The following is a 14,868-nucleotide window of genomic DNA, read 5'->3' as shown; positions in this document are numbered from 1 at the left end:
ATTTAAAATAATATTTGGCATGATTTAACTTTGTTATGAAGACTAAGTATAATAAAACATTTTCACCACTGGCAGATCTTTTTTAAAAAATGCGGGTCTGAACCCCATGCGCTTATGATTTTAAAAAAATAAATCTTCCCATTCAGATGGTACAAAGTGGAAAAATTCCAACGCACTCAAATCATTTCAATCCTTAGTTGTTAATTCAAGTTTAGCTTTAATGATACATTAATTTGTTATTCCAATTAGATGGAAGTTCCCCCAACATGATCAATTTTTGTATAACAGTTTAGGCAGATCTTACAGTTGGAGACTAAAGAAATTAATCTTTGTATTCATTGTTTCAATCATTTTTCTTTTGGTCGGCCAAATGATAGATAAATAATTTTTTAAAAATACCTATTTATAAAGGGGAGTTTAAATTATTTAAGGCAATGAATCTATTTGGATATTTAGTAAAGTAATATGGTGTTTTAATGATTAACATATAAATATTTTTATTTTGGTTATTTTTTTCTCTTAGTAGTATACCAATCTGATGTGTGGAGGTTACAGCTAGGCCTACCAACCCTTCCCCCCAACCATCCTGCAAGCGTTACAGCTAGGCCTACCAACCCTTCCCCCCAACCATCCTGCAAGCGTTACAGCTAGGCCTACCAACCCTTCCCCCCAACCATCCTGCAAGCGTTACAGCTAGGCCTACCAACCCTTCCCCCCAACCATCCTGCAAGCGTTACAGCTAGGCCTACCAACCCTTCCCCCCAACCATCCTGCAAGCGTCCACAAAACTCAACTTTACTATGACCCCCCCCCCCCCCCCCCATATGTACGTCATAAATGGAGGTTGCCAAGGGATTTGGCGAGAGTTTGGGTCTAAGAATAGATTTATTTGGGGTTAAAAGACAATCAAGTGTGGGGTGGGCAAATGGAATATTGATTTGTGTTGTGCAACTGATAGACTGCTTAGGTGATGATGTAACTTAAGGTTAGGTTTGACCTGGGTTAGTTGGGTGATGATGTAACTTAAGGTTAGGTTTGACCTGACCTGAAATTCTGCACTGAAGTGTGACAGCATCTCCATCACTGACCACTTGACCTTGAAGTAGGTCAATGAACTTGGGAGATTCCACAGTTTTCTTGGTTGGGACCGGTGTCTTTACTGCAAGAACAAGATCAAATCTAGCTTCTTACAATGTTTGCTCAAAGAAAAGTAAGGTGCTATTCATGAATGTGATCCACACAAGAACATATTTCATAAACCCCCCCCCCCTGTACAAAGTATTTTGATGTTGGATTTAATGTATGGATGTTAACTTAAACATGGATCCCCCACCCCCTAATTCACGTGTGGGAATGTGTCACACCCCTCCTATTCTGTGGAGCACTTTTATGGATGACATGACATAAATGGCTGACCCATTATCTCTAACAAAGAAGAAATCTGCCCACCTTTAACTGTAACATTAGCTTTAGAAGAGGCAACACCAGCAGTGTTTGTAGCTTTACATACATAATCCCCTTCATCTTCCAGCACTGACTCGGAGATTTCAAGCTTCGCCACACCTCGACGCAAGCTGATGGAGATTACATCGTCAGACTTCAAAAGCTGGAAATACATTGGTTGTGTGAACATATGAAATACATACATTGGTTGTGTGAACATATGAAATACATACATTGGTTGTGTGAACATATGAAATACATACATTGGTTGTGTGAACATATGAAATACATACATTGGTTGTGTGAACATATGAAATACATACATTGGTTGTGTGAACATTTGAAATACATACATTGGTTGTGTGAACATATGAAATACATACATTGGTTGTGTGAACATATGAAATACATACATTGGTTGTGTGAACATATGAAATACATACATTGGTTGTGTGAACATATGAAATACATACATTGGTTGTGTAAACATTTGTTCTAAGATTGACATTAACATTGAATGAACCATAAGAACTATCCTCAGCATAGAGAGACTTACCTGACCATTCTGGTACCATTCAACATTAGGTTCTGGTGTTCCTGTAACAGTGCAGGAGAGAATTATTCTCTCCCCCTCATTGACAGCTACTGGTGACACATTTTCTGTAAATTTTGGTGCCTCTTCTTGTGGCTCCTCCCTCCCTAAATTAGTAATCAACAATAATCAGAGCAATTAAAAAAGGAGGTAGGACATTGTCAGTTCATAAGGACTATGATCCATGCTATCAAACATTGTGGTAGGACAGTGTCAGGTCATAAGGACTATGATCCATGCAGAGGCGTATCCAGGTTTTCGGTGTAGGGGGAGCGGAAATAGCAAAAAAAGGTGCCGAATTTGTAATATCTTCTATATAAGTATATATATATATATATATATATATATATATATATATATATATATATATATATATATATATATATATAAGCTGTATGTTATTGCTTCAATATGATGTAAAATAAATTTAAATTAGCACTCTGAAGAAATAAAAAAAACACACAATGTAGGCCGACGAAACAAAAAAAATGGTATCACTCTAAAAAAAAAAAAAAAATATGTATATAAACACACTACAACCAAAAACAATGAACGCTGCAAAATCTGTTTTGTAATGCTTGTAAAAAAAAAAATTACATAATAATTCCTGGGACATCTATTAAGACTAGCGAAAAGGGGAAATAATCAATATCTTAATATAAATATGTATATGTCTAAACATTTTATTATAAATATCAAAACAAATCAATAATTACTTTAGAATCTAATAAAGTAGCTTAACGCTATTCATTTTTACAAAAATATTTTGTCTACAATCAGAATTAAATATATTGTCATCATAAATGCTAAAGTACTACAGCATAGTGAAAGTTTTTTTTACATTAGATTTGGTATAAAAGCCTGCTTTATGTTGAAGTAAAACATTCTGAATAATAGCCTACGTATAACTAAAATATCGGTCTTACATTTCAAATCATGCACTTTTTAATTAGCTACTGACTTTTTGTGTTCTTTAAAGATAATTTTTTAAAATAATGAGAAGTTATGGGTTAGATCACTGTATTGCTCACACACCTTTTACTGGTAATTGCAAAAACAATATTCACAGAGATTTAGGTTTCAAATGTGCCGACAAAAGATAATTTTAACAAATATCAATGTTTAAAACTTTGAGTTTAAAAAGTTTCTAAAAAGGCGCCACTTTGCTTAAAATGGCCAGACGGGGAGCGGCAGCTCCCCCTGCTCCCCCCCTGCGTACGCTACTAGATCCATGCTATCAAACATGGAGGTAGGACAGGTCATAAGGACTATGATCCATGCTATCAAACATGGAGGTAGGACAGGTCATAAGGACTATGATCCATGCTATCAAACATGGAGGTAGGACAGGTCATAAGGACTATGATCCATGCTATCAAACATGGAGGTAGGACAGGTCATAAGGACTATGATCCATGCTATCAAACATGGAGGTAGGACAGGTCATAAGGACTATGATCCATGCTATCAAACATGGAGGTAGGACAGGTCATAAGGACTATGATCCATGCTATCAAACATGGAGGTAGGACAGGTCATAAGGACTATGATCCATGCTATCAAACATGGAGGTAGGACAGGTCATAAGGACTATGATCCATGCTATCAAACATGGAGGTAGGACAGGTCATAAGGACTATGATCCATGCTATCAAACATGGAGGTAGGACAGTGTCAGGTCATAAGGACTATGATCCATGCTATCAAACATGGAGGTAGGACAGTGTCAGGTCATAAGGACTATGATCCATGCTATCAAACATGGAGGTAGGACAGGTCATAAGGACTATGATCCATGCTATCAAACATGGAGGTAGGACAGGTCATAAGGACTATGATCCATGCTATCAAACATGGAGGTAGGACAGGTCATAAGGACTATGATCCATGCTATCAAACATGGAGGTAGGACAGGTCATAAGGACTATGATCCATGCTATCAAACATGGAGGTAGGACAGTGTTAGATCATAAGGACTATGATCCATGCTATGAAAGATACCAGGAAACTTACCATGAGAGAGGCTAGAAGAACTAGTCACTACAGCTGAGGAAACAAGGAAAACAGCTCATGCTTCTACCAGCCATCAGACATGCATCTAGGTCACTCTTACATCTTACACTCTATATCTTACACAAACTTAACTACACAGTAGAGTCAAGCAGATTTGAAGCTAAACTACACAGTAGAGTCAAGCAGATTTGAAGTTAAACTACACAGTAGAGTCAAGCAGATTTGAAGTTAAACTACACAGTAGAGTCAAGCAGATTTGAAGTTAAACTACACAGTAGAGTCAAGCAGATTTGAAGCTAAACTACACAGTAGAGTCAAGCAGATTTGAAGCTAAACTACACAGTAGAGTCAAGCAGATTTGTAGCTAAACTACACAGTAGAGTCAAGCAGATTTGAGGCTAAACTACACAGTAGAGATAAGCAGATTTACAAATTCTTACTTGACTTCCTGGAAGAATGTGAGCTGACCGCTTCAGTTACCTCCCCTCTTCGTCCTTTCTTGACACTGGAACTAGTTTCTTCATAGCTGGAAAACTCCTCCACATTGACGCCAGACTTTGTACGCCTCACTGTGCGTGATGTGTGGGAGCTCTCTGTGGTCTTCACACCTGTGCTCACTCGATCTGGCACAAGAAAGTCAATGGGTGTCTTAAGTCAGCTCAGTGGGTGTCTTAAGTCAGTGGGTGTCTTAAGTCAGCTTAGTGGGTGTCTTAAGTCAGCTCAGTGGGTGTCTTAAGTCAGCTCAGTGGGTGTCTTAAGTCAGCTCAGTGGGTGTCTTAAGTCAGCTCAGTGGGTGTCTTAAGTCAGCTCAGTGGGTGTCTTAAGTCAGCTCAGTGGGTGTCTGAAGTCAATGGGTGTCTTAAGTCAGCTCAGTGGGTGTCTTAAGTCAGCTCAGTGGGTGTCTTAAGTCAGCTCAGTGGGTGTCTTAAGTCAGCTCAGTGGGTGTCTTAAGTCAGCTCAGTGGGTGTCTGAAGTCAATGGGTGTCTTAAGTCAGCTCAGTGGTTGTCTTAAGTCAGCTCAGTGGGTGTCTTAAGTCAGTTTAGTGGGTGTCTTAAGTCAGCTCAGTGGTTGTCTTAAGTCAGCTCAGTGGGTGTCTTAAGTCAGCTAAGTGGGTGTCTTAAGTCAGCTCAGTGGGTGTCTTAAGTCAGCTTAGTGGGTGTCTTAAGTCAGCTCAGTGATTGTCTTAAGTCATGTGTTTTTCTATATGTTGATTGGAGTCTATATGTTGGGTGGAGTCTATATGCTGAGTGGAGTCTATATGTTGATTGGAGTCTATATGTTGATTGGAGTCTATATGTTGATTGGAGTCTATATGTTGAGTGGAGTCTATATGTTGAGTGGAGTCTATATGTTGAGTGGAGTCTATATGTTGGGTGGAGTCTATATGTTGAGAACCATAGGTTCCTTACCTTCAACAACAACTTTACAACTTGTCTCATGTTCCCCAAGTGGATTTGTTGCTATACAAGAGTATTTCCCAGAATCCTCTGGCTTAGCGTTGGAGATCTCCATTGTGCAGATACCAAAAGAGTAAGCGATAGAATAATGGTCGCCATCTTGAATTTCTCTCCCATCTTTGTACCACTGCACCTAAATTCATGATGTTAACATTCAGGTGTTAACAGTAGTGCTAATAATAGACTAATGTAGATGTTAACCTAATGTACCAAGAAGCCTATAGATTACAACAGTGAGACTAGGCTATAGATGTCAAATTTTTACCTTGGGTGCTGGATGAGCTAACCTAATGTACCAAGAAGCCTATAGATTACAACAGTGAGACTAGTGTTTACCTTGGGTGGTGGATGAGCTAACCTAATGTACCAAGCCTATAGATTACAACAGTGAGACTAGGCTATAGATGTCAAATTTTTACCTTGGGTGGTGGATGAGCTAACCTAATGTACCAAGCCTATAGATTACAACAGTGAGACAAATGTTTACCTTGGGTGCTGGATGAGCTAACCTAATGTACCAAGAAGCCTATAGATTACAACAGTGAGACTAGGCTATAGATGTCAAATGTTTACCTTGGGTGCTGGATGAGCTAACCTAATGTACCAAGCCTATAGATTACAACAGTGAGACTAGGCTATAGATGTCAAATTTTTACCTTGGGTGGTGGATGAGCTAACCTAATGTACCAAGCCTATAGATTACAACAGTGAGACAAATGTTTACCTTGGGTGCTGGATGAGCTAACCTAATGTACCAAGAAGCCTATAGATTACAACAGTGAGACAAGTGTTTACCTTGGGTGGTGGATGAGCTAACCTAATGTACCAAGCCTATAGATTACAACAGTGAGACTAGTGTTTACCTTGGGTGCTGGATGAGCTAACCTAATGTACCAAGAAGCCTATAGATTACAACAGTGAGACAAATGTTTACCTTGGGTGCTGGATGAGCTAACCTAATGTACCAAGCCTATAGATTACAACAGTGAGACAAATGTTTACCTTGGGTGCTGGATGAGCTAACCTAATGTACCAAGAAGCCTATAGATTACAACAGTGAGACTAGGCTATAGATGTCAAATGTTTACCTTGGGTGCTGGATGAGCTAACCTAATGTACCAAGCCTATAGATTACAACAGTGAGACTAGGCTATAGATGTCAAATTTTTACCTTGGGTGCTGGATGAGCTAACCTAATGTACCAAGAAGCCTATAGATTACAAAAGTGAGACAAATGTTTACCTTGGGTGGTGGATGAGCTTGCACACAACAAATAAGTTTAAACTCAGAATGGGCTTGGATAATTCGGGGTCGAAGGTCAAAGTTAAAATTTGGTACTTTGTCTTCAATGGGTTTTTCAAATTCTTTTTCTTCAAATACACGTTTCCTATTGAATAATGCAAAGCACAAAACTTAAGAGTTTTTTTTTAAATTGTCTTCTAATATAAAATGTATTATAGTAAAAGTTATAAGGCAACATTTGAAAAAATTGTCTTTAAATGGTTAAAAAGATCTATTTTGCTAGTAATTTTATGGCAGAAGTTTCCAGTTGGCTTGAAGGAAACATTTGACACTTGAATTTGTATGTTGATATCCAAAAGATTAAAATACTAATATACAAACAGAACAGTTCACCCTCATTTGATTATTTAAATTTTTATAAATTAATATTTATTAATATTGAAACAAAAAATGTTTTAAAATTACTTTCTCATAGGAGTTGTCTCCCTGCTAGGTGCTGAGGGCTTCTCAATACCAGCTGAAAGAAAGAAAAAATTTCAGTGTGGGAAGATTTCAATGTGGGAAGATTTCAGTGTGGGAAGATTTCAGTGTGGGAAGATTACTTTGAGGTTTGCCCTTCAACCAAGAAATGTCAACTCACGTTCTACTTTAAGATTTGCCCTTCAACCAAGAAATGTCAACTCACGTTCTACTTTAAGATTTGCCCTTTCTTCCTTGCGGCCAAAGGAGTTCTCAGCTCTGACGATGTACTCGCCCTTGTCATCCATCTTAATCCTGGAGATCTTGAGCTCATACTCCAGGCCCATGTATTTCTGCATGTGTTTATAGCTCTGGCCCAGCACACTATCGTCTTTGTACCTGGACAACATTGACAAACTCAGACATTGTTTACCAACAACACAATCTTTGTACCTGGACAACATTGACAAACTCAGACATTGTTTACCAACAACACAATCTTCTAGACAACATTGACAAACTCAGACATTGTTTACCAACAACACAATCTTTGTACCTGGACAACATTGACAAACTCAGACATTGTTTACCAACAACACAATCTTCTAGACAACATTGACAAACTCAGACATTGTTTACCAACAACACAATCTTTTTCAGCACTTTTGTATACATTATCCAGACGGTATATAGAAAACAAGTTTAGAATTCATCTTGTTGATAATAGTCAAGTGATACCATGAAACTGTGTCAAGGCTATGGTCAAGTGATGTCAAGGTTATGTGATTGTCAAGGTCATTTGATTTATCAAGGTCATGGGTTCAAAAGGAAACAGAAATGTAGCCTAAATGTAACACATTGGGTTTCAAGTTATCTGACTTGAAAGGTTTTTAAAAACTTGAATTGAAAGGTTTTTAAAAACTTGAAATGAAAGGTTTTTAAAAACTTGAAAGGTTTTTAAAAGCTTGAATTGAAAGGTTTTTAAAAGCTTGAATTGAAAGGTTTTTAAAAGCTTGAATTGAAAACTTTAAAAAAGTGATAGGCAACTTAGTGCAAGCCTTTACAGAAGAATGGAGCACAGTCCATGTCACCATGGCAACAGTAATAGACTGGTCTATGTAGCTATACACAGATGTAGACATTAGACAATACACAGATGAAGACATTAGACAATACACAGATGAAGACATTTAATGGGTAACACAAACAGAACAGCTTGGGCCGAGTTTAAATCCAATGGACACCAGGGAGAAAAGTCTCAAAGGTATTTGAGAGGTCCATAAATTAATTTAAAAATCTTGCACGGCGTAGTTACAATTAATATGGTTATAAAATCCTGCCTATCTGTTTTTTTTTCGGACTTTACTAAAGATTGGATGTATCTGATGTTTTTAATATTTTCGGTAACTAAATAAAAAAAAAAAAAGCAAAAACAATTTGGTTTTCACGTGTAATGGCGACATAAACAATGGCATCCTGCTATTGGATAGGCCGACATAAATTTTATTGTACACATTGTAAGCTAAAAATAGAAAAACTAGGTCATGGGTTTTAAATTTGCATTGTTATTTAAAAACTTGATCTGCATAGTTTTGTAAACAAAATAACTATAAAGTGGGGCTGTCAGAAATCGATCACAGAGTTCCTTTACAGCCAATCAATGTTTGTCTAACGAAAGTGAAACATCGGATTAGATGAAAATAAATAGAAATGTAGCCTTAAACTCAACAAATTATTTTCAAGTTCGCTGGATCTGTAACTTGTATAGCATTGATTCTAAAAATATTAAATTTCTGAATTAATTTTAGGCTTAAGTTCAGGGTTCGTACTGCTTTTTGAAAATGAAATTCCAGACTTTTTCCAGACTTTTTTGGAAAAATTCCAGACTTTAGACAGATAATGTGTTAGCGAATAATTTTTTAAAATGATGCACTATTTGTACTGTCATTATAATTACTTATATACTAAATTGACATTTATTTTAGGCAATTGAGCTATATTCATAGTGAACTTTCTCTAGCCAAATTGACAAAAAAACATTTTTTCTTAGTTTGCCTACTCCACCCTACCTAAAATTTTAACAATTAAAATAATTGATTAAAATGATGCAACTATTTTGTTTCCAACATTAGACTTATGTAATCTGTTCCTGATCTAATTGCTTATGTTTTCAATTAAACTATCATTAAAAATAAAATGGTATTGCATAATAGAGAGACTTAATTACTTTAAAGAATAATAATGTAATGTATTAATTTAGGTCTGCTCTTGTTAAGTAGCCTATAGGCTACTTGTAAAAAAAAAAATGTGGAGCCAAAAAAACAAAAAAAAAAACACATCATTCACTGTTTGTGCTTATAGTAATAGCTGAGAAACGGGTCTACAATAAAAAAAAATTGCCGGTATCCTCCCCCCCCCCCCCCCCCCCCCCCACAGACATGGTGAAGCGGTCACTGTGAGGTCATAGTGGTATAGACTTCAGTATAACATGAACTGTGCTGTGACTTATACCCCCTCCCTACTTACCAAGCAGTACCAACTACCAACTTGGGGTCACAGTGAGTTCACACAAGTGACCGATGTTGCAAGGAAGGAGGGGCGGGGTAGTCTAACTTTAATTGTCAGCATTTGCAAAGATATCAAAAATAGTTTAATGGAAGGTGAATTAAAATTAAAGGGGTCATCCATTTATGACGTACACATGGAGGGGGGAAGGGGTCGGACGATTTTGTGATTACATTCTAAAACAAACATAAAACGTGTATCTTGCGAGTAGAAAGTAAAATTAAGACGACTGTGCTGGTGTTTTAAAAACCATCACAGCGTGTAAATAAAACACGGTATTTATATCTGCCCCAACATTATTGCAAGAACGTGTCGTCACACTTTATAAAACCCTCCTCCTGACTTTCCGGAGTGTGACGTCATTTATGGACGACTCCCAAATAAAAAAATAGTACCTCTTTGTTAAGCTGAAGCAAACAGAAATACAGGTATGAACCCAAGGAGGCCTTGCAACTTAATAATCTTATAAATGTTAATATTAATCCAAAGTAAGTGAACGCGTGTGGACAGAGGGCGGGGGGGGGGGGGGGGGGGGGGGGGGAGGAGGAGTGGGGAAAGGGGAGGGTCTAAAATCGGAAAAATTGTTGTAAGTCATAAACGTATGACGCCTTACAGACTGATACATTATATCTAAACTACCACTCACACATCTCCCCCATAACTTTTGTTAACGATGAAAAAATAGCGGGTAAAATCGAGAGCCTAACAATCATGACGGCGATCATTCTTTCATTAAATGACAATTGTACGTACTTGTAACACATTCACACGGTTAGTCGTGCCACAAAATATCTCTTCCCTCCCTTCCCCTCTTCTCCCAATGACGTAGTAACTGAGCAGCCGTCTTTTTTCTGCAAACCAGCGGAAAAAACGTCACAGCACAGTGTAAACCCGCCGCGCGGGGAAAAAAAATTGGAGTAAATTCACTTTAAAAAAAAACATTTTTTTTTTTAGTTGGAAAATATGGACTACGAAGTTTTGTTTCTAAAACTAGATTCCAGACTTTTTCCAGACTTTTAAAAAATCCTGCCCAAAAACTAGCGATTTTCCAGACTTTTTTAAGTCTTAAATTCACTTTTCTAAATTCAAGACGTTTTCCAGACTTTCCAGACTGCGTACGAACCCTGTAAGTTTTTAATAAAATTTTATCTTTTATTATTTTTATGGTCCTAAACCTAAAAAAGCACTTTTTTATTCTATGTCAACAACATTACGAAAGGATTTTCGTCAACTCACTGGTGTCTATTATTCTCAAGCAGGAAATACAAACTAGAAAAATCAGCAGCATTGACGATATGCTTCAAATGATCTGAATATTGTTTTAGAACAAACTTCATTTGAACTCAGTGCATAAGGTCCCTGTCTGAACTCATAAGGTGCCTGTCTGAACTCATAAGGTCCCTGTCTGAACTCATAAGGTCCCTGTCTGAACTCATAAGGTCCCTGTCTGAACTCATAAGGTACCTGTCTGAACTCATAAGGTCCCTGTCTGAACTCAGTGCATAAGGTCCCTGTCTGAACTCAGTGCATAAGGTCCCTGTCTGAACTCAGTGCATAAGGTCCCTGTCTGAACTCAGTGCATAAGGTCCCTGTCTGAACTCATAAGTTCCCTGTCTGAACTCATAAGGTCCCTGTCTGAACTCATAAGGTCCCTGTCTGAACTCATAAGGTCCCTGTCTGAACTCCTAAGGTCCCTGTCTGAACTCATAAGTTCCCGGTCTGAACTCATAAGGTCCCTGTCTGAACTCATAAGGTCCCTGTCTGAACTCATAAGGTCCCTGTCTGAACTCATAAGGTCCCTGTCTGAACTCATAAGGTCCCTGTCTGAACTCATAAGGTCCCTGTCTGAACTCAGTGCATAAGGTCCCTGGACAAACAGTTCTATATAGTCAGTTAAAACTGAATGGAACATTTGGCTGGCAGGATGAAAGGTAACAAGCAGGTACTACTAACCAGGTGACGATGGGAGGTGAAGCTGCAACAATCTTACAGTCAAACTTGGCTGTCTGGCCCTCCGCTGAAACTTGGTTACGAGGTTTGCGAACAAATCTCGGCACAGCTTCCTTGCGGTCTGACATATAAAACACATTCAATAAACATTTCTAAAAGTGGAACTCACACACTGAAACCAGTTATAAAAATACACAAACACACTCAATTATACAAACACTCACTCAATTATACAAACACTCACTCAATCATACAAACACTCACTCAATCATACAAACACTCACTCAATCATACGAACACTCACTCAATCATACGAACACTCACTGACACTAGTTATATAAAGACACAAATGTTTTTTGATGGGATTAGAACTGACCAAAGTAGGAATCATATATTTTGTATGGGGTTGGATTAAAACTGACCTAAGTAGGAATCATATATTTTGTATGGGGTAGGATTAAAACTGACCAAAGTAGGAATCATATATTTTGTATGGGGTTGGATTAAAACTGACCAAAGTAGGAATCATATATTTGGTATTCTTGTGGCCGATGTTTGCGCAGTGAGCTGAAGTTGGCAATACGACCAATGGCTGGTTGTGGGGCTGGCCAGTCAGCCTAGTGGAGCAAAGAAATTCATCAGCAAACCCAGGGCTAGAACAAAATATTGATCTCAAACATTAATTAAACTTCCATTTGAAATGGCTACAAGAAAATATTGATCTCAAACATTAATTAAACTTCCATTTGAAATGGCTACAAGAAAATATTGATCTCAAACATTAATTAAACTTCCATTTGAAATGGCTACAAGAAAATATTGATCTCAAACATTAATTAAACTTCCATTTGAAATGGCTACAAGAAAATATTGATCTCAAACATTAATTAAACTTCCATTTGAAATGGCTACAAGAAAATATTGATCTCAAACATTAATTAAACTTCCATTTGAAATGGCTACAAGAAAATATTGATCTCAAACATTAATTAAACTTCCATTTGAAATGGCTACAAGAAAATATTGATCTCAAACATTAATTAAACTTCCATTTGAAATGGCTACAAGAAAATATTGATCTCAAACATTAATTAAACTTCCATTTGAAATGGCTACAAGAAAATATTGATCTCAAACATTAATTAAACTTCCATTTGAAATGGCTACAAGAAAATATTGATCTCAAACATTAATTAAACTTCCATTTGAAATGGCTACAAGAAAATATTGATCTCAAACATTAATTAAACTTCCATTTGAAATGGCTACAAGAAAATATTGATCTCAAACATTAATTAAACTTCCATTTGAAATGGCTACAAGAAAATATTGATCTCAAACATTAATTAAACTTCCATTTGAAATGGCTACAAGAAAATATTGATCTCAAACATTAATTAAACTTCCATTTGAAATGGCTACAAGAAAATATTGATCTCAAACATTAATTAAACTTCCATTTGAAATGGCTACAAGAAAATATTGATCTCAAACATTAATTAAACTTCCATTTGAAATGGCTACAAGAAAATATTGATCTCAAACATTAATTAAACTTCCATTTGAAATGGCTACAAGAAAATATTGATCTCAAACATTAATTAAACTTCCATTTGAAATGGCTACAAGAAAATATTGATCTCAAACATTAATTAAACTTCCATTTGAAATGGCTACAAGAAAATATTGATCTCAAACATTAATTAAACTTCCATTTGAAATGGCTAGAACATGGGCTACAGTAAGGACTGCCATTTGATGACCACAGAAATGACCATACAATTTAAAATGACCACAGAAATGACCACACCATCTAAAATGACCACAGAAATGACCACACCATCTAAAATGACCACAGAAATGACATACAATCTAAGATGACCACAGAAATGACATACAATATAAAATGACCACATAAATGACCATACAATCTGTATGAAGACAAAAATGACTGAAAGAAAGACTGCAGTAGACTTACATATTTTTCTTGAATCTGTTGTCTGATCCTGCTGTATCACTTACATATTTTTCTTGAATCTGTTGTCTGATCCTGCTGTATCACTTACATATTTTTCTTGAATCTGTTGTCTGATCCTGCTGTATCACTTACATATTTTTCTTGAATCTTTTGTCTGATCCTGCTGTATCACTTACATATTTTTCTTGAATCTGTTGTCTGATCCTGCTGTATCACTTACATATTTTTCTTGAATCTTTTGTCTGATCCTGCTGTATCACTTACATATTTTTCTTGAATCTTTTGTCTGATCCTGCTGTATCACTTACATATTTTTCTTGAATCTTTTGTCTGATCCTGCTGTATCACTTACATATTTTTCTTGAATCTTTTGTCTGATCCTGCTGTATCGGCTGGATGGGATACGGCTGGTCAGGTTGCTGTGATCTCCCTATAACAATAAAATCTGATATCAAGAATACTATCTGATATCAAGAATAGTATCTGATATCAAGAATACTATCTGATATCAAGAATAGCATCTGATATCAAGAATAGCATCTGATATCAAGAATAGCATCTGATATCAAGAATAGTATCTGATATCAAGAATAGTATCTGATATCAAGAATAGTATCTGATATCAAGAATAGTATCTGATATCAAGAATAGTATCTGCTATCATGAATAGTATCTGATATCAGACAGAGGGAGGCAGGCATAGAGAGAGGCAGACATTGAGAAGCAGACATTGAGAGAGGCAGACATAGAGAGAGAGACATAGAGAGGCAGACAGAGAGAGAGACATAGAGAGGTAGACATAGAGAGACAGACATTGAGAGAGAAACATAGAGAGGCAGACATAGAGAGAGGCAGACATTGAGAGAGCCATAGAGAGGTAGACATAGAGAGAGACATAGAGAGGCAGACATAGAGTTTGATGTACCTGAAGCCAAGCATGCTCTAGAGCTTCATGGACTGTCAATCTTCTCCTGAAATACACAAAATAGTTGCTTGATCTGACAAATACATGTGTCCCAATGATCTGACCTATACATGTGTCCCAATGATCTGACAAATACATGTGTCCCAATGATCTGACAAATACATGTGTCCCAATGATCTGACCTATACATGTGTCCCAATGATCTGACTACAAATACATGTGTCCCAATGATCTGACAAATAC

At 36.9% G+C, this 14,868-nt stretch overlaps 1 protein-coding gene across 18 annotated transcripts in view; it reads right to left on the bottom strand.

Annotated features, from left to right (window-relative positions):
* LOC131941269 (twitchin) overlaps positions 1 to 14,868 on the bottom strand; it is a 222,995-nt gene that overhangs the window by 7,396 nt on the left and 200,731 nt on the right. For 17 of the 18 annotated variants that reach the window (XM_059300409.1, XM_059300416.1, XM_059300415.1 and 14 more), the window contains 13 exons: positions 14,626 to 14,671; positions 14,053 to 14,130; positions 12,237 to 12,339; positions 11,726 to 11,843; positions 7,434 to 7,606; positions 7,214 to 7,265; positions 6,749 to 6,893; positions 5,459 to 5,639; positions 4,489 to 4,671; positions 4,049 to 4,081; positions 2,000 to 2,142; positions 1,450 to 1,606; positions 1,046 to 1,159 (listed from right to left, as the gene is read on the bottom strand). In XM_059300409.1, the coding sequence (XP_059156392.1) occupies positions 1,046 to 1,159; positions 1,450 to 1,606; positions 2,000 to 2,142; positions 4,049 to 4,081; positions 4,489 to 4,671; positions 5,459 to 5,639; positions 6,749 to 6,893; positions 7,214 to 7,265; positions 7,434 to 7,606; positions 11,726 to 11,843; positions 12,237 to 12,339; positions 14,053 to 14,130; positions 14,626 to 14,671 (1,526 nt within the window). The remainder of the gene's footprint in view (positions 1 to 1,045; positions 1,160 to 1,449; positions 1,607 to 1,999; positions 2,143 to 4,048; positions 4,082 to 4,488; positions 4,672 to 5,458; positions 5,640 to 6,748; positions 6,894 to 7,213; positions 7,266 to 7,433; positions 7,607 to 11,725; positions 11,844 to 12,236; positions 12,340 to 14,052; positions 14,131 to 14,625; positions 14,672 to 14,868) is intronic. The other variant, XM_059300419.1, reaches the window with a different exon arrangement.

This window comes from Physella acuta, unplaced genomic scaffold (genome assembly GCF_028476545.2).
Source record: "Physella acuta isolate Inbredline_101_S28 unplaced genomic scaffold, ASM2847654v3 ptg000355l, whole genome shotgun sequence".
NCBI lineage: Eukaryota > Metazoa > Mollusca > Gastropoda > Physidae > Physella > Physella acuta.
Note: the sequence above shows the minus strand (reverse complement) of the source record. Positions and strands in the feature narration are given on the sequence as shown.